We start from the raw sequence: 26,672 nt of genomic DNA, 5'->3' as shown, positions 1-26,672 counted from the left end.
AATATCTTTGAAGTAAATTAAAAGGTTGTGCTGTTTTCTTTATATTGATTACAATTGTACCTGTCTGCACAATATCAGCTTCATTACTTGTTGAGCCGTGGCCCATGTTTCCTAGTCTCTTTTCCTTATAGCCAGCAAATTATTTCCATATTCGCCATCTGGATGTCTTGATAAGTCTTGAACAGTAACAAATTACTAAAGATGTTTCCAACTTCTTGTGTCTGTTGTAGGTGGGATTCATGAATGATGGTAGAATTATAGCAGCGGATATCGCCTATTACATTAATGCGGGATGCATGCCTGAGGAATCTATCATCGTAAGTGTCATGGAAGCCCGTGGTACTGCTGATCTAGTGAGCTGCTATTGCGTGATGTTTTGTGTGTTTCACTCTAATACCTTCCATGTGTGACTTGTTCTTATTTGGTGCTTGTGAGCTTTTCTTGCATTTAGGACCATCTGTGCCTCTCGACACAAAGGGCCATAATACATGTGCCCTCATTAGTAATTTCTCTTGAAGGAATCCAACTCTTCTGACTAGAGAGTGGGCTAATCATATTAATACACAATTATCCTTTATCTCCTTACGTGAGGTATCCTGAAATTCCACAGTACCAATTAAATCTGTTCACACCTGTTCCCTTTCCTTGATATGACAGGCATGGGACAGCTCCACATCGTCCTCTGGTTTTTAGATTTACGCAGGCCATCACACCCTGCTCCTTAATTTCCTGTGTAACTCTGTCTGTGGGTGATTTCTGTGCGTTTTCTGGCAATATTCAGGATATGGCCTCATTCGGTAATGTATGGAACACATGCAAGTGAGTCAAAAACCTTGGTTTCCGACTGGCCATAGGAAGGGCTTTAGTTAGTGTCTGGCTGATGGGATACTCGGTCACAAGCATGGCAATGTTTTTTGTCCACCATATTACAAGTGCATTATAACTTAAGGCACGTGAAATACGGCGGATGGCATATCCGCCATATTTTGACAGAGTATCCCATCCACCAAACTCTAAATAAAGCCCTAAGGTTGATCCTAGACAATGTGAAGGGCTGTAGATCTGTATTTTCCTGCCTAGGGACCAAAATACTAACCTATTTTATTGTTTTTAGTTTCGATTGTCTCTGTGGTTTGATGATGGGGTTTCATTGCTTCCATCAGCTGGAAGGGACACATGTGCTTTCTGAATTGAGATTCATCTCAGGAAGGAGTTCATCTCAGGAAGGTGTTGAGTCACAGACATGAGGGTGCAGCAGCAACTGATTGGGAGATCACTAACATTGGTAGTCCTAAAACACAGAGCATATTGTTGGAGTCATAGGTTACAGGATGGAGGACACCAATGTACATGATACCGTATTCTCAGTAAAAGCTTGCTAAATACATATTCCGGTTTCCACAAGTTGCCTGCAATTTTGTAACACCAATCTGTGAGTCAGTGGTTACACAGCCTTAGGATGGCAGCCCCTTAGGGCAAAGGAAGATGGCAATTTCAGAGAAACATGTAGAGGGTCACTTGGACTCCAGAGGATGGTTGTCTGCTAGGCTTGCACATCGGCAGTGGCCATTGCTACTGCTTTACCACTGAAGGACTGCAGTACTGCAGAAGCTTTTATGTGAAAACTGAGTGCCATATGGACTGGCATTTTGCTGTGGCCTGCTCAAATTTTATTTTTTGCACCAGAAACCATTCTCCCAAAGTGTTTTGATTCTGACATGTAAATAAAACCAATGGCACTATCACTCAGGGAGTTTTCTCATGGTATGTGGAGGACAGTGTGGATTTCACTTCTTTGACAGGGAAAATCTGCACTGGGAGAACTAATCTATATAGGGCAGCCCTCTGGAGGACGAGCCACCACGAGTGATTGTGTACCAATGGAGTCAGTGGAGGTTCGACTAGTGCTCCATCAGTGGCTCATTCACCTCTTATTTGGTGGGTATCTACGAGTTTAGTGGAGCAGAAAATTCCTTCTGCTCCTCCAAACTCTAAACAAATCACTTAGGGCCAGATGTAGAAAGCCTTTTGCACGTCACAAACTGCGAAAAACGCAGTTTGCGACGTGCAAAAGGCCTAACGCGATGCACAACCTTAAATTGCGAGTCGGTACCGACTCGCAATTTGAGGCTGCGACTCGCAAATAGGAAGGGGTGTTCCCTTCCTATTTGCGACCGCATAGCCATGCTGAGTTGCTTTGTGACCGCGAATGCGGTCGCAAACCAACTCGCAGTTACCACCCACTTGAAGTGGGTGGTAACTCATTCGCAAAAGGGAAGGGGTCCCCATGGGACCCCTTCCCCTTTGTGAATGACAAAATAAATGTTTTTTCAGATCAGGCAGTGGTCCTATGGACCTCTGCCTACTCTGAAAAAACCGAAACCAAATGGTTTCGGAAGTTTTTCTTTTTGCAACTCGTTTTCCTTTAAGGAAAACGGGCTACAAAAAGAAACAAAAAACTGCTTTATTAAAAAAAAGCAGTCACAGACATGGAGGTCTGCTGTCTCCAGCAGGCCACCATCCCTGTGAGTGCATGGACTCGCTATGGGGTTGCAAAATGCAACCCCATAGCGAGTCGCAGAAGGTGTCTGAGACACCTTTCTGCATGCAGTTTTGCGAGTTGCAATTTGCGAGTCGGTATGACTCGCAAATTGCAAGTCGCAAAATTTTACCTACCTACATCTGGCCCTTAGTCCTTTAATTCCCTTACATATCATATTAGTTTCCTTAATAATGGCTTCTGTCTTTATCGATTAATGCAGAAGTTGTGTCATTTCGTTATTGTAATCTGTCTTCATGGTCATTTGTATCTTCTTGCATCATGCATCCAAGGTGTATATTATCACATGGTCCAAGTAGAATATGAATTATATATATCACTGTGTATTCAATGAAGCACTTGCCTTGACATTTCCCATATCCATTAAATGGGAATTGCATGGAGGTTTTCACCTCCATGTTGCATATGTTGCCATCTAGGACATGGTAAGATATATTGTGCTGCGAAAAGAGCCATGGTATTCATTTCGAAACGCTGAGCTTTGTTCTAGTGTTTCTGACCATTTACTGGTGATTACTAGCTGATCAGCCAATTGACTCTTCTTTCGACAGAGGATAGGAGTGTTGAGTGTATGATACGTACTTTGGCCGGTGTAGAACCAAGTACTCAGGGGATACTTAAAGTGCTTTGGTAATGATCCAGAGCAGGGAAATCTCTTTGAGAGAATTACATGAAAAAGGTATCTTAACTGTGAAAGCCACCTACTGAGGTAGGGAAACTGCTCTCTCACAACAGACCTCTAGTTCTGTACCACTGCAGCTTGTGGTAGTGGAGAGCGCTATGCTTTAATTGCTAGATGTTTAAGGACGAATTTTAGGAAGAATATGACCTTAGATGGATGTAACTTAGGGACGTTTTGGCTAAGTCTGATGAAATTCAAAAAATCATATGTGAAGCCTTTTGTGTAACAAATATGTAATTGATATTGTACAGATTAGCTAAAAAGAAATGCAAAAGTTCTTTCTTTTATGGGAAAATTGTATAATGTGTAATAACTGCAGATTTAATTTAGTTTCATAAAGGTTTCTGTTTCTATATCTTGAGGTGGTGGAAGTTGCATTGCTGTCTATGGATCATGCCTACAAAATTCCCAACCTTTGAGTGCAAGGCTGGGCATGCAAGACAAATCTGCCATCAAATGTTGCATTCCGAGGCTTTGGTTACCCCCAGGCGGCTCTGGTCACTGAGACGTGGATAGATGCAGTTGCAACTAAATGTTGTTTGCCGCCAGAGAAGGTGAACACTTATGAATTATCTAAATATGTGAACTGTTATTTAAGCTTCCTAAAACTAAGATTGCTTGTTTAACTTTTCACGATGTTAGCATTACTGATTCATAAAACTTTTTGTGGGCATAAAGCTAAATCACTGACAACTCATTACATCAGCCAGTGCTAAGTAGTATATTAACACCATCAGTGAGCTGCCAACAAAAGTGAAACAGTCTTCAAAACAATCAAGCACTGCATCAACCCCATGCTCAACCTTCCTCTGCCACACTCCACAAACAAGTGCAACGTCATCAAGCACTTTTTCAGTGAAAGAAACAGATGATCCAACAGCACATCGACAAATACCAAAACTACTCATCCTCTGCCACCTACTCTTCCCTGCTCCATCACACAGTGATCATCCTTCAAACCATTGTCTCTCCAAGACCTCTTCAACATTCTCAACTCCCTCAAAGCCACCAAAGTGAAGATGATGGTATACCCTCATCCTTCATCAAAGCCCTCTCTAAGAAGCTCTGCCACCCCTATTCATAATGGTCATGGTCAGTGCTACCCTCACTCACACATCTTTCCCAAAGCTATCAAGACAGTCCAGATTCTCCCATTTCTGAAGAAAACCACACTAGACCCTGACAACTTTGCTAACTACTGACACATCATCCCTTTTTTAGAGAAATCATTGAAAAAACAGTCAATACACAACTTCAAGATCACATAAACATTGTCATCTTATGCATGACTATCAAAATGAGTTCAGATCACGCTGCAGCAAGGAGACATCTACTTTGCAAATCACACATGATGACCTCCTGACCACAGATAAAGATGACTCATGCCTATTGACATTTTTGAAACCCTCAGCTTCATTTAACACTGTTTATCACTACTCCCTCATCCATACCCAGATGTCTTGAATAGCATTTACAGGAAATGATCTTCACTTATACTTGTACGTGTAGGTCTTCTTTGCTCCAGCCATTCAGTGCCTCAGACAATGTTTTCACCTAATCCAGACCTGGATGTCCTCCACCTACTTGAAGCATAAGCCCACCAAGAAAGAATTTCTGATGTCCGCCAAGAACAACAACAAACCCAAATCTGACTCAAAAACATGAACTTGGACAGAGTCAATCCCAAATTTCACCCTGTGCAAAGTCTCTCTGATTCATCCAGGACACTGATCTCACCATAAAGGATCATATAACAAGGAAACACAGATGGCCTGGAACCAGCTCTCTGTACTAAAGCAAGTGAAACCATTTCTCCAAGAAAACGACTTCAGGGCTAATGTTCAAGCCTTTATACTCTTGTATCTGGTTGGTGACAACACCTGTTCCACGGCCTCACCGGCCCTTCTTAAAGACGTCTTAAAAGAATCAGCACCCCTCAACCATGGCCTGAAGAATTATGACCACATCACCCACACACTGATGGAGCTTTGCTATCTTTTCCTGTCAGCTAGGTTTGCACTACATAAAAACACGTGCATACCAACTTACATGCATGGAAGTACTGTACACAAAAAATTGAAACTCAAATATTGTAAACCCTGATTCACAAAATATGATCTGAGAATGTTTCTGAATATATCTATTATGCTTAACACTGGATAATATCCACAAGAAATGCTGAATTGTCCAAAGACATAAGAAAGACTTAAGGATTGGGAAATGCCTCAATTACTTAATCAAATTGCATTTCTCCGACTCCCACTCCCTTGCTTTAAATCACCACTTTACCACATAACCCTAAACAATAAAATGCCCTTCCTCCACCCCTTTCCTGTTTTTTTCATACCACAGACCAAAGCCAGTACCATTGCCTTGGCTTGAAAGGGAGGATAAATGGCAAGTATGAATTGAAGCGAGGGAGCAGTAGCGGCTGGCAGTCTTTGAAAGGGGTGACAAAGTCACAAATTTGCCAGTGGAAGTGAGCACAGCGAGTAAGCACAGCTGCTCCAAAAGGGGTTTGGGCACAATGGCACCCTGCACTCAATCACAAATATTTTGTGTAACACACACACACTGAGCCAGGCACACACATACGCAAAAAGAACAGATGATGGACAGAGATTAATTCAAGCATTCCATCCATCAACTTGCTGTTTTTGCATTTCCCGCCCTAACTGCTGGGTATGCCCAGACGTGGGTCCCAGGCTCATTGTGCCGCTGGATTCCAGCTAGCCTGGGTGATGAGGGTTGATACCCTGAAACCGGTCCCAGGATGCTTGTTTCTGGTCCAGGGAGGACCTGGCCTGGCAGTTTGGGCTAGACTGTCCCTATGGGGAGCAGGGTCAAGACTGATCTGCATATGGCTGGGTCCAAACTAGGGTTCTATGGTGGGCAAAAAAACCAATGGATTGGGAAGCAGCCTAGCAAATGCCGGTGGCTGAGATTAATTCAAGCATTCCATCCATCAACTTGTTGTTTTCTGCAGGCACACACATACCTCACTGCCTCTGTATGACCCTCTCAGTCTCTGGCAAGAGGTTCATTGACGGATTTATGTGTAGGTCTCGGGACGGAAGTAGCACTCAAAAGTAAGGAGACAGTTATAGACATCATAGTTTTAAAGTTAGGAACCAGGTGCATATTCAAACTGCAAGTGAACTTTGTCTTTACAGAAAATACCAGGGACAGGGCTTCTTTTGCAGGTCAGGTTTAAAATAGGCCATAATATATTTGTAAGCAGCATTATGACCATGTCTTGACTGGCAGAGGCTGCAAACTGCACTGTGTCAGCAATTAGCAGCTCTTCCCGTTCAGTTTTTTATGTTGCATTCTGGCCCAAACAGTTTCCCTTTTCTCTTTCCAAATGCCAGGTGGAATGTATTACAAAGAAAAGGCGTGGCCATAACTGGCAGTGGTATTGTTATTCCCAGACAAGTGGTATCTTGGCAACTCTGAACCCGCCTCACCTAAACCTCTTCTGAATGTCTCGTTCACTTTTACAGTGGCCTCACAGCTCAAATGCAAAAACATTCCTTATTGGATGACATAATGTCAGTGTCAGCAGTGCCATAAAATGCTCGTTCATTGGTCTACAGGCTAAGGGTTAATGGAGAGGAGAAGGATGAAGAGAGGAAAGAAAGCGGGAGTGTGGTCGAAGAGCGTGAGAGAGAAGTTCTGTCCCAGCAGTTCAGGGGCCATATGTACGAACATATTTCCCCATTGACACAGAATGGGAAAAACCCTTTGCTACATCTGGCCCCAGGATCGTTGGGCCTTTTTTGGAATCCGATCGATGAAGGCACAAGGGTGGATTGGCATATATCTTCAAGGCACTCTGATTCAGAATCCGCTCCCTCTAATACTCCCATATGCCAGCTATCTGTCACTGGTGTCAGGCATGCAACAAATAGCAGCACAGCCCAGTCCCAGATATTACTGTCACCACCTGTTAATGGAGAGCATCTGTGGTGAGCTCAGAGGTGGCTGTTGTATCACTGTTTGTTAACAGTCTGACACCAGCAGCAGGTGAATGGGTTGTAGTGCCACATCAGCAAGGTGCTGTGTCTCAGAGAAACCAGATCTGTGGGTCTCATCCAAGGGCCATATTTCAAAATATGATGCAGGGCAGGACTTCTGCAGAGCAGCATGCTTTGGAACCTTTCCACGCTGGGCATTGATACGTTGCAGGGAGAAGGATAAACAGCACTTAATTATTGCACAGCCATCAGTCACCCCCATGCTAGTCTTATAATCTAGAGTGATGTGCAGCAGCTGATGCAGTGGGTCCTCTCTTTTCCTTTGCACACTGGCTGTACCATTGATACCTATGCATGATACAAGCAGGCTGCACGCATGGCACTAACCTGCTTTCTAACCCTCAGCTTCGAGCCAGGCTCAAGGCAGCAGCTCTTCTGTGTGCTGAGCAGGCTGCACAACCAGGAAGAGCTTGAGTCACACTGCAGGGCATGGCACGTTATAATAGAGACCAGATGACATCTGCCATCTGCAGCCATCATTGCATGGGGCTTAAATGTTATCACAGGGAGGGTTTCTAACCAGCCTCGTGTGAATCTCACTGCCTTTCCCAGCTCCTTAAATGAGAGGTGGGGTCAGCATCTCAGACACACTACCTGACCCTGGTGCAGAGCGAGGGCATGTATGAACCAATTTAATTATTTATTTAAACAACATCAAAGGAAGACTATGTGGGCGGGGTGGAGCTCCTATCAGGCGCTGCTGCAAGTAAGTAGGACTCAGAGTAATGCAATTCCTGGTAGGTACATGGGGCATTACCACCATGTCCATCCCTTGCTTCAAATCATGACAAATGAGTGCTTCAAATGAGTGCTTGCAAGCAAACACCAGTAGGATAACTGTACTTGAATGCTCAACCGATGGGAGGGCTTTTATTGAATAACAACCAAAGTCATCACTAATATTTCCAATTACATCATAGAGAATAATACTTTTCAACCTAATATACTGTTAAGTTCCCCCTCCTGGGGAATTCTGTAGTGATTAGCAAAAGTTGATGGAGATCCCCATGTGGCTGCTCTACATATCTCAGCAATTGAAGTGCCCTTCAACTTTGCCATAGAAGGTGACATTCCCCTGGTAGACCTTCTTTGAACACCTACCAGGGAAGCTTGACCCTCTGAAGTATAGGCTAATGAAACCAAGGATCAGACCCATCTGCTTACAGATTACATTACTGGTTTATGTCCCCTTTTTGCTGGGCTGAAATTAACCCTCCCTCAATATATAACTTGAGCCCTTCTTCCATCCAGATTATGTAACCTGGTGCCTGGTTTCTTCCTCCAAAGAAGGTGAGGGACAAAACTCAGAAAGGATGATATGTTCCCTGTGAAACTCTGATTGATCTTGGGGCTGAAATATGAAAGAAACCTAAGAACAATGCTATCTTGAAAAACTTTACAAAAGGGATGCCTATAAGACAAGGTCCCTGATTCACCCAGTCTCCTAGCTGACGTAATGGTTACTAAAATGAAGTTATTAAAGATCGAAATCATTAAAGATATTGAATCTAAAGATTATAAAGGAGGATTCTTCAAGCTTACCGTACCAACAAACGATTCCAGGAGGAGAACTACCTAGGAGGGAATGGATAAATATTACTCAACTTCTTAAAGAGACAGGACATCTAACCATCCTCATCAGAAAGATTTTCCAGGAACTTCTAAACTAAAGGCCCTGATGGCTGCCCATTGGATTCTCAGTGTGGATACCCCAAGACCCAAGGTAGAACCATTGTGAAGAGATTCCAAAATTGGGAGCAGACCCACATTGGTGTGCTCCAGGCCCTTCCTACCGCACCATGAGCTAAACATCCCCCAATACAATTAGTAGGATTTTAGGGTAGAGGATCTCCTGGATGATAGGAGGGCAACAGTCAAACTGTTAGACAAACCCCAGTTTTTCAAGCCTATCCTCTCAATTTTCAGATCGTCAACCTACGTTTCATCAGTGACTCTTATTTTAAGATTGGGAAGAGGAGAGGGGGATTGTTAGTAATGTCCATCCTTCCTACTTCCTCCGCATCATCAGAAAAGGAAACCAATTGGCCATTCTGGATCTCTCTCCTCACTCTGAAGAGGAAGGTTTGTATCAGGGGAAATGGAGGAAATGCATACAGAAGACCTTTTGCCCATCTGCATGAAAGAACATTGGCTGGCCAAGCTTTTGCTTCCTTAAATGTGGGACAAAAGATCTGAACCTTTGTATTCATGTGGGAGATGAAGAGATCTAACAGAGGAAGTCCCAAACCATGCTCTATGTCAGAAAATATCCTCTGGTGAAGAGAAAAACACACAGAGGGGGAATCTTTCTACTTAGGCTGTCTGCCACAGTGTTAGAGACCTCTTCAATAGGAATCGCAAGATTGCGTCCACTCCTTTTGTCTGGCCAGCGAAACATCTTGTTGGTTATCTTTGCTAGGGAGCAAGATCTGGTACCCTCCTGCTTACTGATATATGCCTTTGTTGTCATATTGTCTGACCTTCTTAATACAGCTTTTCCCTCTGTCTGAAATGCAAAGGACAGCAAGGTTAGCTGCACTACTTCCAAATCTCTCCAATTAGAAGATCTCTCATTGTGCTGCCAGACCACAACTCCTGAACCCGATGAACCCCTAACCATGCACCCCACCCCTTCAGACTTGAATTAGTTGTGGTGATTATTGATCAGGGCATGGAAAGTGGAAAACCCTTTAACAAACTACACCCTGCTTGGAGACCTCAACTTCCACCTCAACTTCCACCCTGCTGGAAGACCTCAACTTCCACCTCGAGAATCTACAAGACCCCCAACACCGCATCCCTCCTAGACAACCGCCACAACATAGGACTCCAACAGATCGTGATGGAGCCAACACACTCAGCAGGACACACCCTCAATCCCATCTTCACTACAGGAACCTTCGCTACCTTCAGTCACACCACAGAACTCCCATGGACAGACAACCAATGCATCCATTTCACCTTTAACACACCCACCGTCATCAAACCCCAACACCATCCATCACATAGAAACTGGACAAGAATAACCGATGATCAGCTCACCGCCACCCCCACCATCGCACACAACAACGACCCAAACATCGTAGCATGCACCTTCCATAAATGGATCGCCGACTGCGGCAACACCATAGCCGCCCTCAAAAAGAACAACAGCAGCCACGCAAAGAAAGCCAGCTGGTTCACCCCTGAACTCCGAGAATCTAGACGCACTTGTCGCCGCCTCAAGAAAATCCGGAGAAACACCAAATCCACAGAAGCCCATAACAACTTCAGAACCGCCACCACCGCACACCACCAACTCATCAGAAACACCAGAAAGAAAGCTATACAAGACAGAATCTCCTCCCAAGCACATAACATCAAGGAGCTCTTCCACCACAAAATCAAGACCATCTACGACAGTTTCAGCAAGGACAACCTACGCGCAGAACCCCCTCTATCAAATCTCGACACCAACAAACCAACAATCACCACCTGGACCCCCCTCACCACTGAAGATACTTTGACAACAATGAAGTCCATACACTCCGGGGCTCCCGTGGATCCATGCCCCCACCACATTTTCAACAGAGCCGCAGACACCATCGCCCCCAAGCTCCGCCTCACCATGAACCGCTCACTGGCTGCTGCCACCTTCCCCGACGACTGGATACACGCCAAGATCAACCCCCTCCTCAAGAAAGCCTCGGCAGACCCCACCGACCTCAAAAACAACAGGCCCATCTCCCTACTTCCATTTCCTGCAAAAGTCATTGAAAAAGCAGTCAACAGCCAACTGGACACATTTATAGAAGGCCACAACATCCTTGTCATCTGCCAATCCGGATTCATGAAAAACCATACCACCGAAACATCCCTTCTGGTCGCAACAGTTGACATCCGCTCCCTGCTGGACAAGGGAGAGATGGCAGCACTCATCCTACTAGACCACTCGGCGGCTTTCAACACAGTCTCCCATAACACCCTGATAAGAAGACTCCACGAATCCTGCATCAGAGACAAGGCCCTCGACTGGATACAAACCTTCCTCTCCGGAAGAACTGAATGACTGAGACTCGCCCTCTTTCCTCGCAGATCTCACACCCACCACTTGCGGAGTGCCCCAGGGATCCTCCCTCAGCCCCACGTTGCTTAACGTCTACATGGCCCCACTAGCCACCCTCGTCAGAAGCTACAGAATAAACATCATCTCCTACGCCGACGACACCCAACTCAACCTCTCCCTCTCCAACGAACCTGACAAAGCCAGACACAACTTCCACTAAGGCAAGGAAGCAGTCGCCAACTGGATAAGAAACAGCTGCCTTCAAATCAGTACAAACAAGACAGAAGTACTCATCATGGGCCCTCAACCCAAAGCGTGGAATGACTCCTGATGGCCACCCACTCTCGGAAACCCACCCACTCCTTCCAGCCAAGCCTGCAACCTCGGAATCATCCTGGACTCCGACCTCAGCATGAACCATCAAATCAACTCAGTCACCTCCACCTGTTTCCGCACCCTCCGCCTCCTACGCATGTCCTTCATGTGGATCCCCCTCGAACATAGAAAGACCGTCACACACGCCCTCATCACCAGCAGACTGGACTACGGCAATGCACTCTTCACTGGAATCAATGAGAAACTCACTTGCAAACTACAAAACATCCAGAACGCTGCTGCCAAACTGGTCCTCGACCTACCTCGACACTGCCACATCTCGCAACACTGGCGTACACTACACTGGCTCCCTATAGAGTAAAGAATCACTTTCAAGATCCTCACCCACGCAAAGAAAGCCCTCCACAACACCGGACCAGCCTACGTGAACCAGCAACTCAACTTCCACGTACCCCACAGGGCCCTATGCTCAGCCCAGCTCTCTCTCGCAGAAGTACCCTGCATCAGGAAAACCAGAACAGGAAGATGCTCCTTCTCCTACCTCGCAGCCACCGCCTGGACGCCCTTCCTCTCCACATCAGACAAACCACTTCCCTCCTCAGCTTCACGAAGGAACTGAAGACATGGCTTTTTAAAGAACCACCTCACTGGTAAACGCTACACCAAATCCCCCCGCCACCCTGCCATCAGCGCCTTGAGACCCTAACAGGTGAGTAGTTGAGCTTTACAAGCATTGATTGACAAATTCTCCTTTATTAACCCCCAGTCCAAGTCTATTATTGACTGATGATCCCAAGTGATCCTTATCTACTGGTTCTGAGAGCTTTGTGCCCAGTTTGTCAGGATGGAGTTTATAATCTAATCAAGGTGGGACCTGTGGCAGCCAGCACCCCTTGACCCTGTAACCATGCAGACACTTTTGGTGCCCTCTGCAACAGAAGAGAATTGATATGAGTGTGGGTCTTTGCTACTCCCTTTTCTGCAAGAGGCAGTAGTCCGCAGTGTGTTCGAAACCTTGCTACTATGAAGCATATGAAGCAAAGATACTTAGATGGAACCACACTTGATTTTTCCCAGTTTATTAAAAATTATTTTTGATGGAGGATGGATGGCAGTGGAGACAGCATCTTTGTGAACACCTTCTGAGATGTCTTGAAACCGAAGGGTACAACTGTGCATTGTAGGTTGTGATCCTCTACAGTGAAGCGTAGGAACCTCTAACAACTTTCTTGAATAGGAAAGTGCAAGTATGCATTCTGACGATCTATGGTGTGAGAAAGTCTTGTGTATTTTTGTATGAAATGATAGATTGTAAAGTGACCACCTGAAAATACACAGCCCTTTTCCGAAAATTCACCCTCTTCAAATCTAGGATGGTCTGAAGGACACCTTCTGACTGAGAAAAACAATTGAATAAACTCCCCTTCCTCATTCTGAGTGGGGCACATGAATGATAGCTATTTTGTCCAATAATGTTTGGACACCCATTGATAGCTATTTTGTCCAATAATGTTTGGACACCCAACATTAAATGTGAATGCTTCGCATGGTCTTTTGGAAATTGCATATAGGTGAATCTCATCTTTGGAGGCCAATCCAAGACATCTATAGCATAGTCTTTCTTAGCTATGACCTGGGCCCACTGATCTGTCACATCCTGCTCCCAGATCTGAAGGAATTTTAAATGCTTGCCCCCACCGGTTCCACAACTTCAAAAGATCAATTGTTCTCAGGACTTTCTGTTGTTTGATATGGATTGATTTGACCCTTTCCCTTTAGATGCTGATTTACTGGGTTGATAATTCTTCTTCTGTTAAAAGTAGATGTTAAATCCTTCTTGGGGAAGATATTGAGGAGTAACCCCAAAACTTCGGGATACCTGAGGATTTGCCTTTATACTGTAAAGCATGCTTCCATTCTTTGATCACATTGGTGATTATTTCGTTCAGTTGATCGCCATAGAGCTTTCTGCCATCAAAGGGAATTTTTAGCAGCACCACCTTCTCTTCTGTTTCTGTCTTCCACTTTCTCATCCAGAGGCTTCTTCTTGCTGAAGCTATTTAGCCCTTGGTCATTACGGTTGCTGTAATTACATCAGAGGAGATACCAGGCAAAAGCTTGGCCTGTTGCTCCATTAGCACAAATAGTTCCGAGTAGTCAGTTTCTTACTGAATGACCGCTGCTAGCTGATCGTATCTCTGATTAGAGATTGAGCTGCATAAGCGCAGCATATGTCACATCTTTATGAGCCAAATTCTCTGCAATAAATGATTTTTTCAAAGCGGAGTCTACCTTATCAGTTTGATCTGTGAGGGAACTGTTTACAGTAAACTGAGGTTCTGCATTTCACATCCACCTTGAATTTATGTGGGAGACATTATTCCACCTGTTTCAACATTTATCATTTCTTTAAAAGCCTGGGGATTATTTTTCAATGTTATAGCATTGGCCAAAGTTTAAGGCTTTGCATATTGGGGAAAAAGCCACTCTTCTTCCTCCACTGGAAACCGTGGAAAGGACAAGTTGGATCTGATGTGAAACAAGATGTGCACCACTTCCTTCCTTTTCAAATATTTCACAGATAATGTAATAGGGTCTTGGAGCCTTAGGAGACATATCTGGAGAAGAACTTGTGCCAGAAGACTTCAGATCCTTAGCTGGCTTAGCCTTCTCTTTGGGTGTGCCTGCGATCGCTTCAGCTACCAATGCTTCGGCCCTTTCCTGCACTTTACGGTAGTCAAAATATGATGCACGTTTCCAGAAGGAGAAAGAAGCTCACCGGCCCTACTCATTCTAGCCAGGATGAGGCCCTAATCATCAGAGGAAGACCATGAAAACTCCTCCTCTTTGAAGCTCACTTTGCCTCCATTACTGCATACACAGTGATTAGACCATAATCCTCTCCCCCAGGCTAAGTACGGATCATACATTTATGAGTGAACAATTGCATTTCTCCCAAAAAATATATCTGCACCAATCCTTAAATGAAGAATCTCACCCCATCCCATTACAGAAACTGGAGCCAAATATTGACATAAAATAATTTAGTAAACCCAGCTATACAGGACTTGCCCATCTCCAAATGTAGCGAGCCCTGTCCGGCTTGCTAAAGTGGCACTGTTCCCAGCACATCAGCTGCTGCTCCTTCATCTGCATGTGGACCTCTACCACAATGAGCCATCCAGAGTTCATTGAGGCTGTTCAAACGTCCACTGGAGTTGGCCATCTCGCAGAATGAAAGACCTATTCAACTAAAGCAATCACTGGAAAAGCCAATAGGTCTAACTTTTTTGAGACCTCCTGGCTTTGTCAATGGCTTTTAGCCTTACTGTACAGCATCTTAATGCTGTGTAGCATGGCTAGATAAAGCCTATGACGTGGCTGGCTGTGTCATTTTGTAGGGGCATGCACAACACATGCATACACCTACAAAACGATGCAACTTTTTTCCCTTTCTATTTGCCAATCAAAGTTGGATCAGCAAATAAAAAGAAAATAATTTGTTAAAGGATTTTAAATGAAGATTCTGAGAGACCAACAATGAAAGCCTGGGTGAGAAGAGCAACAAAAGTGAGAAGGGAGGAGTCGAAACAGGGAGGACATGAGAGCGAGTGCAACATGGATGGGTGGGAGAAGCACACGGGTGAAAGTATGGCACAATGAGGGCAGAGGAAGTAAAGTACACAAGGGAGACAGCTGGAAAATATATGCAATCTTATGGAGTGCTTAGCCTAAAAGAAAAAGCAAGCTGTGGAATTATACAGGGAGTGCAGAATTATTAGGCAAATGAGTATTTTGACCACATCATCCTCTTTATGCATGTTGTCTTACTCCAAGCTGTATAGGCTCGAAAGCCTACTACCAATTAAGCATATTAGGTGATGTGCATCTCTGTAATGAGAAGGGGTGTGGTCTAATGACATCAACACCCTATATCAGGTGTGCATAATTATTAGGCAACTACCTTTCCTTTGGCAAAATGGGTCAAAAGAAGGACTTGACAGGCTCAGAAAAGTCAAAAATAGTGAGATATCTTGCAGAGGGATGCAGCACTCTTAAAATTGCAAAGCTTCTGAAGCGTGATCATCGAACAATCAAGCGTTTCATTCAAAATAGTCAACAGGGTCGCAAGAAGCGTGTGGAAAAACCAAGGCGCAAAATAACTGCCCATGAACTGAGAAAAGTCAAGCGTGCAGCTGCCACGATGCCACTTGCCACCAGTTTGGCCATATTTCAGAGCTGCAACATCACTGGAGTGCCCAAAAGCACAAGGTGTGCAATACTCAGAGACATGGCCAAGGTAAGAAAGGCTGAAAGACGACCACCACTGAACAAGACACACAAGCTGAAACGTCAAGACTGGGCCAAGAAATATCTCAAGACTGATTTTTCTAAGGTTTTATGGACTGATGAAATGAGAGTAAGTCTTGATGGGCCAGATGGATAGGCCCATGGCTGGATTGGTAAAGGGCAGAGAGCTCCAGTCCGACTCAGACGCCAGCAAGGTGGAGGTGGAGTACTGGTTTGGGCTGGTATCATCAAAGATGAGCTTGTGGGGCCTTTTCGGGTTGAGGATGGAGTCAAGCTCAACTCCCAGTCCTACTGCCAGTTCCTGGAAGACACCTTCTTCAAGCAGTGGTACAGGAAGAAGTCTGCATCCTTCAAGAAAAACATGATTTTCATGCAGGACAATGCTCCATCACACGCGTCCAAGTACTCCACAGCGTGGCTGGCAAGAAAGGGTATAAAAGAAGGAAATCTAATGACATGGCCTCCTTGTTCACCTGATCTGAACCCCATTGAGAACCTGTGGTCCATCATCAAATGTGAGATTTACAAGGAGGGAAAACAGTACACCTCTCTGAACAGTGTCTGGGAGGCTGTGGTTGCTGCTGCACGCAATGTTGATGGTGAACAGATCAAAACACTGACAGAATCCATGGATGGCAGGCTTTTGAGTGTCCTTGCAAAGAAAGGTGGCTATATTGGTCACTGATTTGTTTTTGTTTTGTTTTTGAATGTCAGAAATGTATATTTGTGAATGTTGAGATGTTATATTGGTTTCACTGGTAATAATAAATAATTGAAATGGGTATATTTTTTTTTTTGTTAAGTTGCCTAATAATTATGCACAGTAATAGTCACCTGCACACACAGATATCCCCCTAACATAGCTAAAACTAAAAACAAACTAAAAACTACTTCCAAAAATATTCAGCTTTGATATTAATGAGTTTTTTGGGTTCATTGAGAACATGGTTGTTGTTCAATAATAAAATTAATCCTCAAAAATACAACTTGCCTAATAATTCTGCACTCCCTGTAGATGCCAGCTAATCCAAAGAAATGGTAAAGAGGCTATGCTCTAGGGGAGGCACAAACACAATTGACAAGCTGGGACACAAAAAAGAAGCAAGCAAACAAGAGTGATAACAAACCCAACCAATGGTAAGCAATGGACATGCTTTACTCCCCTGTATTTTCTTTGTAAGCCCACAACATGTCTTTCAGACCTATCTGAAAGCAATATAGGACCATACAAATGGTAATGAGCACTACACAAGTGCACGTAACATAACAAAGCACTATCTTTTGCTTATTGTGTTCTGAGTGCAAGGAACCACTTAAAAAATAAAATATTAAAGAACACAACAAAACTTAAGGGTTTAGAGCCTTAAGTTTTGACGATGAAGCCCAACATTCGCAAAGATTTCTTTTAAATGTCAAAGAGGAACATCCTTAGGAAAGAGTTATTACCTTATTCTGTCTCCAGACTTTGAGTGAATACTTCAGTGGCAGTGGTGGAATCCCCGGGATGTCTGACCACTGACATTTTTTAATAGCTATGAAGATGTAAGTACCTGGGTGGTACCGAACCTCTAATGAGAAGATTGCTTATGTTTTACCAACTCATATAAACGCACTTTCTTTGATACTCTGCCATCATCTTCGAAACTAAGGGCCTCATTACGACCTTGACGGAGGGGATTACTCCGTCCCAAATGTGACGGATATCCTGCCCACCGTATTACAAGTTCCATTATATCCAATGGAACTTCTAATAAGGCGGACAGGATATCCGTCACATTTGGGACGGAGTAATCCCTTCTGCCAAGGTCGTAATCTGGCCCTAAGTGCACAAGGTGTTTCTCAGGAAACTCAGGAGAAAATACATTGGTACAAATGGTTATTGGAGCTGGGACTAATTTTGTAGTCCTTATATTTTGATATGGTCCACACAATAACCCATAAACAAAAAATGCCTTCTGACATAGCAACTCTGAGCTCAGCCAAGAAAAACCTCTCAGTAAACTGTCCCTGTAGCAGCACCTGCTGAGGTATCTAAGTGCCCTTTAAAGCAACCATTATTTACCCCCCAATGCTCCCCACCCAAAGTCTTCATTTAACTCTGACTTCTTATATTTGAGCAGAATCGCAAAATGACAACTTCATTGGACATGGCCTGTAATGTGTTCCTGCTTCAGTTGACTGAGCTCTTCAAAAGTAACTTTCTTCAGAGGCTGGTTCTTTTGCTTTTGCCAATCTTGATTTGCTAAAAGGTGCAGCTGACGCAGGACATAGAGAAATGAGACTGAACACCAGTGGAAGTATCCCATCTAGCAGGCTAGTTAGCTATGCCCTTCCAGCACCCTAGTGAGCTTTGTATGGTACTGGTGTGGGGTACGTCCCCCATTTGGCAGCCACCTGGATTGTACAGCATAAAATGGCTCATATGGATCACAATGCTCCCACTGACTCAAAATGACAACTGTATGTGGACAACACATATGCATGAAAAATATGAAGGGCAACAACAGCCGGGCCCCCAAAGAAATGTTTAAAAAAATATATACATAAATAACAGGAGGGTGTTTTCTTCTCAATTCTACTTAAACATAGATTGTCATGAGCTATTTCAGCAAGAACTTGCGATCCCACAAAATATGTGCAACAACTCCATATATAAGCTTGTGCACTGTAAGAGACATGCAATTAACTACAAGCAGCAGATGGTCTTCACTGATTAACTGTGGTGAAACCCTATTAGAATAATCACTAGTGCTTAATTTGTAAATAAAAACGTGCCGGTGCCCAAAGCCCTCCTCTTAAACACGCTGCTTAATCCTGAAGCCATCTCGGGCCTCTTAAATCCATTTAAAGCCCCTCCCTTCCCCTTCAGCTCACTATTGCAGCTTTCTGTTTTCTCCCATTGTGACACTTTTTGTTTTTTTCTTCCTCCGTCTTTCCCAAATGTGTCTTTTGCTCGCAGTAAATACTTGAGGCAGCAAAATAAGTGCTGGCTCTCAAAAATGAGTTCCAGTGCTCCGTAAACAACAAGCACAAATTAAGTACTGACCCTCACCACTCACTGCAAGCAGCATGCTACATTATACTCCAATGAGCCCAACTTTGACAGACTAACGAAAGAACTTACTTGGTAGAGGATTAACTCCTGGACAGTTAAGCAAATTGAATAAGTATTTGTATTTTCTGATTGCACACGTTACTGAAGAAGCCCAATCATTCTAAGCCTTTTTAGACAGACTTTGAGAGCTATCGATGGTCGAATCTGCCACTCCCATTCTTACTGTACCAATAAAACTATTCTGATTCCGGAAAAAAACGCTCCTGTTCTCACCTTGGAAATACATTGTTTGAAAATAAATATCTATATCTTCAGTTGTGTGTCACTTACACACAGCTTGCCTTATGACCCCAGCCCTCTGTTGGCCACCACATGCAAAGTGCTTCCACATTCCTGCCAGTAACCCAGTGACACTGAGCTTGTTGAGAAGCTACCACTGAGCATGTTCCCCGTCTTAGCCCAAACAAGCCCCCTCATTGGACAGTGCAGTTGTCTCTTAAACATCTGGACCCATCAAAAGAACCATCTCAAGGGTAGTCAAGGAGTTAAAACAACAACACGCCCTTCTTCCACGAGTGAATGTCAGAAGGTCCCGGCAGCGGACATCCAAAACCTGAGCTCAGGTGGCTGGATAGCCCCATGCTTGGGCAACAGAATGGCTCATGTAATCAAACGTGTTAAACAAAGCAAACTAAGGGTGCGGACTTGTGCGGATCAGTGGAGGGTACTCTGTGTTTAGAAATAACTTATGTGTTTAAAAGTACCTGCTGCAGAGTTCCTTGAGTGTTCAGGCAGCAATAAAAATGTCAGGATAACGCTGGTGATTAATGTTCCTGTTAGAGGTCGAGTTTTGTCCAGAGGCAGTTTTGACTCATCATAAAGTAGCGCAGGGCCCCAGACAGCAGTTCAGCGACTCCATCACCGACGTCATCAGCACCCATGCTCTCACATCCACTGACTACATACTCCTCGGGGACTTAAACTTTCACCTTGAGAACACCAATGACAACAACACCGCCACCCTGCTCGAATACCTCTCCAACATCGGCCTCAAACAGCTCGTTACGACACCGTCCCACTCCGCAGGACACACACTCGACCCTATTTTCTCTGCCAGCAATCACGTCTCCTTCAGCCACATCACCGAACTACACTGGACAGACCACCACTGCATCCACTTCTCCTTCAAGAAACCCACAACACACCACCATCCACAACGGATCCTCCACCACAGGTGGAACAAGGTCACGGAAGACCAACTTATCGCAACCCTCTCCCGGAACCCACCCATCAACACCACCGACACTGATGCAGCTGCCCGCTACTTCAGGCAATGGGTCGACACCTGTGCCAACACTCTCGCCCCAATCAAGAATCCCTCCAGCCGACACCCCGACAGAAGGCCCTTCTGGTTTACCGCCAACCTCCACGAATCTAAGCAAACCTGCTGAAAACTCAAAAGAAAGTGGCACCAAGGTCAGACTCTGTACAACCCCACAGCCTTCAAAAACATCATCCGCAGACACCACCAACTCAACCGAGCTGCCAAGAGAACCCCCATTAAAGATGGAATCAACAACAACGCACACAGCCACAAGGAGCTCATCAACGTTGTGAAGGAATTCTCCAACCCCAGCTCCAATGCCAATGACATCCCGCCATCCCAAGACATCTGCGACTCTCTAGCCTCCTACTTCCACCGCAAGATTGCAGACATCCATGACAGCTTCAGCACCCAGACCCCCCCGGCAACCACCAACACCACAGATTCACCTCCGACCAACCTCCAGCTCTCCTGGACCCCCGTCAACGACAACGACACCATCGAAATCAAGAACACCATCCACTCCGGCTCTCCATTTGGCCCCTGCCCTCACCACATCCTCAACAAAGCGAGCTCCGTCATCGCACTCCAACTACGGAAGATCATCAACAGCTCCTTTGAGTCCGCCACCTTCCCAGAGAGCTGGAAACACACCGAGATCAACACCCTCCTGAAAAAACCCAAGGCGGACCCAAAGGACCTCAAGAACTTCCGGCCTATCTCCCTGCTCCCCTTCCCGGCAAAAGTCATCGAGAAGGCTGTCAACAGACAACTGACCCGCTTCCTTGAGGAGAACTGCACTCTGGACCCTTCCCAATCTGGATTCCGCAGCAACCACAGTACCGAAACTGCCCTCATCGCCGCCACCGACAACATCAGAACCATACTGGAAAACGGCGAAACCGCGGCCCTCATCCTCCTGGACCTCTCGGCTGCATTTGACACCATCTGCCACCACACCCTATGCTCAAGCCTCAGCAATGCTGTAATCCGAGCCACAGTCCTGGACTGGGTCACCTCCTATCTTACCGGCAGAACCCAGAGAGTCTGCCTCCCCCCATTTCGCAAGGAGGCCACCAAAATCATCTGCGGCGTACCCCAGGGTTTGTCCCTCAGCCCGACCCTCTTCAACATCTACATGGCCCCGCTCGCTAACATCGCCCGATCCCACAACCTCAACATCATCTCATACTCCGAAGACACCCAGCTGATCCTCTCCCTCACCAAGGACTCAGCCAAGACCTACCTCCACGAAGGAATGAAGGCCATCACCGAATGGATGAAGAGCAGCTGTCTCAAACTCAATTCCGACAAGACGGAAGCCCTCATCTTGGGCTCCACCCCCTCCGCATGGGAGGACTCCTGGTGGCCTACCAATCTTGGAGCCGCTCCGACTCCCGCCGACCACGCACGCAACCTAAGATTCATCTTGGATTCCTCATTATTTATGACCCAGCAAGTCAACGCCATCTCCTCCTCCTGCTTCAACACCCTTCGCATGCTCTGAAAGATCTACAAATGGATACCCACCGAAACCAATAGATCAGTCATCCAAGCAGCAAACTGGACTACGGCAATGCCCTCTATGCAGGAACCACAGCCAAACTCCAGCAGAGGCTGCAAAGCATCCAGAACACCTCTGCACGCCTCATCTTGGACATCCCCCGCCACTGCCACATCACAGACCACCTGCTCACGGGTGAGTAGTGCACTTTACAAATTCCTGATTGACTGATTGATATGTAACATTTCCTATAGGCTGATTTACACATGTATGATTCAGAGGGTGGTAGTGAGGGAATCTGTGGAGGCGGAGTTTGTAGGAGCGCCAACAATGATTGTCGCACTGGCGGCACCAGCGCTTAATCCGGCTCTGCTCCTCGACGACAAAGGAGCAGCTGCAGCACTGCCAGTGTGTACAATGCAATAAGGTGGTGAAGGCCAAGATTAAAAGGAGATGAGAGAGGGGGATATTTTAATGTTTATGTGGTAAACTGGCCTGAGGAGGTAGAACTGAGTCATGGATTGAAGCAAGGGAGGGACAGTGGGGAAATGAGTTGTGCAGTTGGAGTGAGCAATATGCCAAAAACCTGTGCAAAACTGTGGCTAAAGTATTTCCCGATAAAGTCGGTGTAACACGTTTCTTCTGGCGACTTGCCCGATAGTTCCCTACCACTGACTTGCCCTAAGAGCTTTGGCTGTGCTTGCTGGGCCATGATTCTTCGGGTATAATTGTATTCTGACCTTATTTTGTACTCCTGAGCCCAGCTGACAGTCTTTCTGTCATTTGAGTTATTTTGAAAAACTACACCGTGCTTGATGGATGGGTTAATTTTGTTTACATTTCTATTTTTAAATGAAACTGAGTAAAATAATGCCATGATCTTGCATTAATTTTCCTTGTGAGTTGATAGAAGCTTATTTAAATACATGTTTGCAAGTAGATGCTTAGTTAGTTTTTTTCTGCAAGCGAAAAATGCATTTAATTACCTTCAAACTTCCTTCCCGTCATAATTTTAGCAAGGGCTAAGAATAGTGGAATGATCATGAAGGTAACATTCCTTAAAATACATATGCTACTGTGAAAACAAGCTCTACACAGTAGGATTTTTAGAATCCTGGTTTGGTGCCGTCGGAAATGTAACTAAACTTGTGGACTCTAAGCACGAATATGAAATGCAATGCCGTTGCCTGCTAGAGTACTCCCAGTGGCACACAATGCATAAGAAATTTATCGCCTAGCTTCAGTGTCTTGTGCTGAGGTGAACATACAGTTAATGTGTGCAGTATACAACGTGATCAGTTTTGTCTCGCATTCTTTTTCCAGATCAGAGAGATAAACTTGTACAAAGGGATCGATCGGACTCACTACAAGCAGGAGATCGATGCTCGCAATCTGTTGAAATGCTGGGACGAGTGCATACAGAAATCAGCCTACCACCGTCGGCGTGAAGCCGCAGAGGAGTTTAACAGACAAAATTACTGGAAGAAGAGAGGCCTTTCCATCATCCCAATGAAATTTCCTATTGGATCGCTGAAAAAATGTTTTGGCCAGGTAAATTTCTAGAAGTTTTTATGGTAGATGATTTTCTAGTGTTGTTTATTTTTTACAGGTGTGGACTCTATGGACAAAACAGAAGGCTTTACATCAAGTTAGTCAGATTCCATCTTTAGTGGCTGGTGAATTCCAGGTGCAGATCTTCTGAAGCTGTTCAAGGGTAAGGCAGATTCTATGCAAGTGTTTGGGTTGGATTAAGCATAATCTAAACCATATGGCTATCTCCCATGGTGGCATCAGAGGATCACTCCAGTCCTCCTCCAATGGACCCAGATCTATGACACTCTAGAGCATTAGAAAAGGGTGTCCAGTATATTCTTGAGATCCCCCTTTATCCAGTAACTCAGTAGCTACTTTAACTTCATGCAGATTCATCACATCTCATCTATTTGATATGCCTCGAGGGCATGTTGTAATTGAAGGTATCTATAATTGGCACTTATGAAATTCAAATTCCTCCTGCAGTATTGCAAAAGAATTCATGTGATCCTCTCCCCATATAACTCATTGGTCTATAAAGTGTATGCAGTCCTACTTCTCAAAGTCAGAGCTTGGCTGATTGTATCAAACATGCCCCTTGCCACAAAGGGGATTCCTATGATAGTCTACCATAAAGAATTCAACTCTGTACTTTTGAATAGGTTTCGTTCGAGACCAAAGGCAGGGTCCTCCCTGCCTACAGTGAGCAGGTGGAACGCCCAGGAATAGAGATGTAAATCAGCCACTCCCACCACTAGTTTAAATACCATCCATGTGCATTTATTGAAAGCAATTCTTAGTTGTTTGTCCACCCATTGGAAGTAGCATGCACAGGCTTGCACCCGGTCAAAGAACTATTGAGAAATCTTGTACACGTTGCTTTTGAGAGAATAAAGAAATTTGGATAGTACGATCATTTTATACAACTTTGCTACCGTCAAGAATGGTGATTATTAGATTGTTCCAGTGCTTTTTGTTCCTCGTCGTTTCTCGTCATTGCCTCCCATAAGGTTGTTACATTCAGCTCCCAGCAGTTTTGTCTTAATGGCTAAGTAGATATCCAGGTATTTTAAGCTGGTGCTCTGAGTGCTGACCATGGTTTGTTACCATGTCGCCGCACTACCCATGCAAACTGGGATCAGGATTAATTTGCTCAGTCCTCCTCCAGTACAGAGGCCTTCGCATACAGTTCTAGGATTTCTATCAATCTGTGCTCGGTCGATCAAGGGACATGCATGAACAGAAACATGTCATCTGCTTATGTAGATATATGGTGCTCAATGTGCCATCACATTGGAAGCCCTGCACTAACGTGTCACTCCTAATCCATGCTGCAGGTGGCTCCATGCCATCCCTGGCTGGTACATCTTCCAAATGAGACGTGGCATAATAGGATGCCATTAGTCCGAATCCAGACTTGCAGGTTGTTGTGAAGTATGGTAATGTAGGTGAAGAAGTGGGGGACCAAAATTAATTTTGCATCACACTCAGCAAATAAATATCTAGGTGGGGTAGTCAAAGCCATTTTATATTTGACTAGCATCAGTGCACCAAGTCCAGGGAATTTGTATGCACGAATTGTGTGAGCCTGATGCAGAGGCCTCCGTTCCATGACAGCATACAGCTGTTTTGGTCTGGGTGGGCCAACGTATTTATTCCTTTAACCAGCTGGTTTGCTAGGGTTTTGCAAGAATCTTGATCTCCATACTTTTAACAGAGATCGAGTTGCACGCTGCTGAATATTCAGGAAGCTTCCCTAGTTTCGGTAGGACTCAGATAGTGACTACATCCAAACCATCCAGTCAGGTGCCTACTTGTCTAACGTCCTCAAACATGTTCAGGAGATGTAGGGTTACAAGTGATGCAATATGAATTCCAGTGGGAACCTAGTTGGTCTGGGTGTCTTCCTGGATTGCACACTGATTATGGTCTACATGAGATCATCCTCTGCTAGAGTAATATTGGCATGGAGAGGTGTTCAGCACTCAAGATTTGCATCAAGAGGCCTTTTATCAAAGGCAATGGGTCGGTTTAACAGCAACCGGCTTTTGTATAAAGTGTGGTAGTTCTCTACCAATACATTGACAATTGTGGTATTGTTAAATATACCAGTTTCCAAGCTAGATCCCCACTGTCAGAAATTAACTGGGTGGTTTTTTCCCTGTTGCAAGCCAATATAGTAGTGTGTCTGCTTTTCTGGAATTGGTTCACACCGATTGCCAAGCCATCCAGGTCACTCACTAATGTGGAGTGTTACGGTACCTACTAAGATAATAGGACTAGGTATTAGGATGACAGAACTTCAGAATGTGCGGACCGAGTCTATCCACACGATAAGGAGCTGTGGGCCCAATTCCTAGCTAGCTCACAGTGCCTCATCCGAACCCCTAACCTTACCGGGGTAGAAGGTGATTACTGCAACCTAAACATGACCCACAAGGAAGTCATGGAAACAGATCTTACCTTTTTGTTGCGTTACTCATGCACGCCCAGGGGAAACACAGGAGAAATACGAGATGAGTTTTCAGTACATTAATTGAAACAATCATAGTCTTGCATAGAGAAAATGAGCTGGGATAATTAGGCAGATGAAACAGAGCAATATTGTAAGCATTAAGGAACATTGTGAAGAGAATAAACAGACACTTCAGGATGGGTGAGAGGCAGCTAGATTTGTCATAAGGTGTATGGATACCATGGACTCAGTTGCTTGCATCATGGCTCACTCTGTAGCACTGCTCAGACATGCTTGGAAATGTCTCTCTTGTTTTTCGGACGCTGTCTGATCTACATTGGAAGATATGCCTTTCAGTGGCACTCGCCTGTTCGACACTCATACCAATTCTGCATTGCAAGGCTTTCAGGATAGTCGGATTGGTAAAGATTCGTAACTATGTCTATTCTTATGTTAACAGATGGACCCATCCCAGAGTGGAGTCCTTTAGTTCCTGTTGAGTCCAGCTCAGGTTTCCTTTTTTCATTACAGCCTGAGCCCTTCCAACTTCTGGTGGCACCTGGTACAGTGTTCCTGCCTTTGCAGGTTTCCTATTTTTTCTTATGCCTGTTGTTGACAGCCCTTTGTTGTTGCTGTCTGGGCGGCGTATATTCTTATAATCATAAATGGATTTAGCACCTGTTACAGCAGTTTTTTTCTTTTTCTCTTAAGACAGGCTTCATGCTCACGAGATAATTACAATTATGGTACGTAACCTGCTCCTGTAGAGCATTCTCTGTTTGCCTCATAGGCATTACTTAATATCTTGTAGTACTATTCGTATCCCTTAT

The 26,672-nt window shown here is 44.7% G+C and overlaps 1 protein-coding gene across 1 annotated transcript in view; it reads left to right on the top strand.

Annotated features, from left to right (window-relative positions):
- LOC138285751 (aldehyde oxidase-like) overlaps positions 1–26,672 on the top strand; it is a 588,222-nt gene that overhangs the window by 340,945 nt on the left and 220,605 nt on the right. Inside the window, 3 exon segments of the mRNA XM_069226091.1 lie at positions 231–317; positions 3,605–3,796; positions 23,178–23,405. Of these exon segments, the coding sequence (XP_069082192.1) occupies positions 231–317; positions 3,605–3,796; positions 23,178–23,405 (507 nt within the window).

This window comes from Pleurodeles waltl, chromosome 3_1 (assembly GCF_031143425.1).
Source record: "Pleurodeles waltl isolate 20211129_DDA chromosome 3_1, aPleWal1.hap1.20221129, whole genome shotgun sequence".
NCBI lineage: Eukaryota > Metazoa > Chordata > Amphibia > Caudata > Salamandridae > Pleurodeles > Pleurodeles waltl.
Note: the sequence above shows the minus strand (reverse complement) of the source record. Positions and strands in the feature narration are given on the sequence as shown.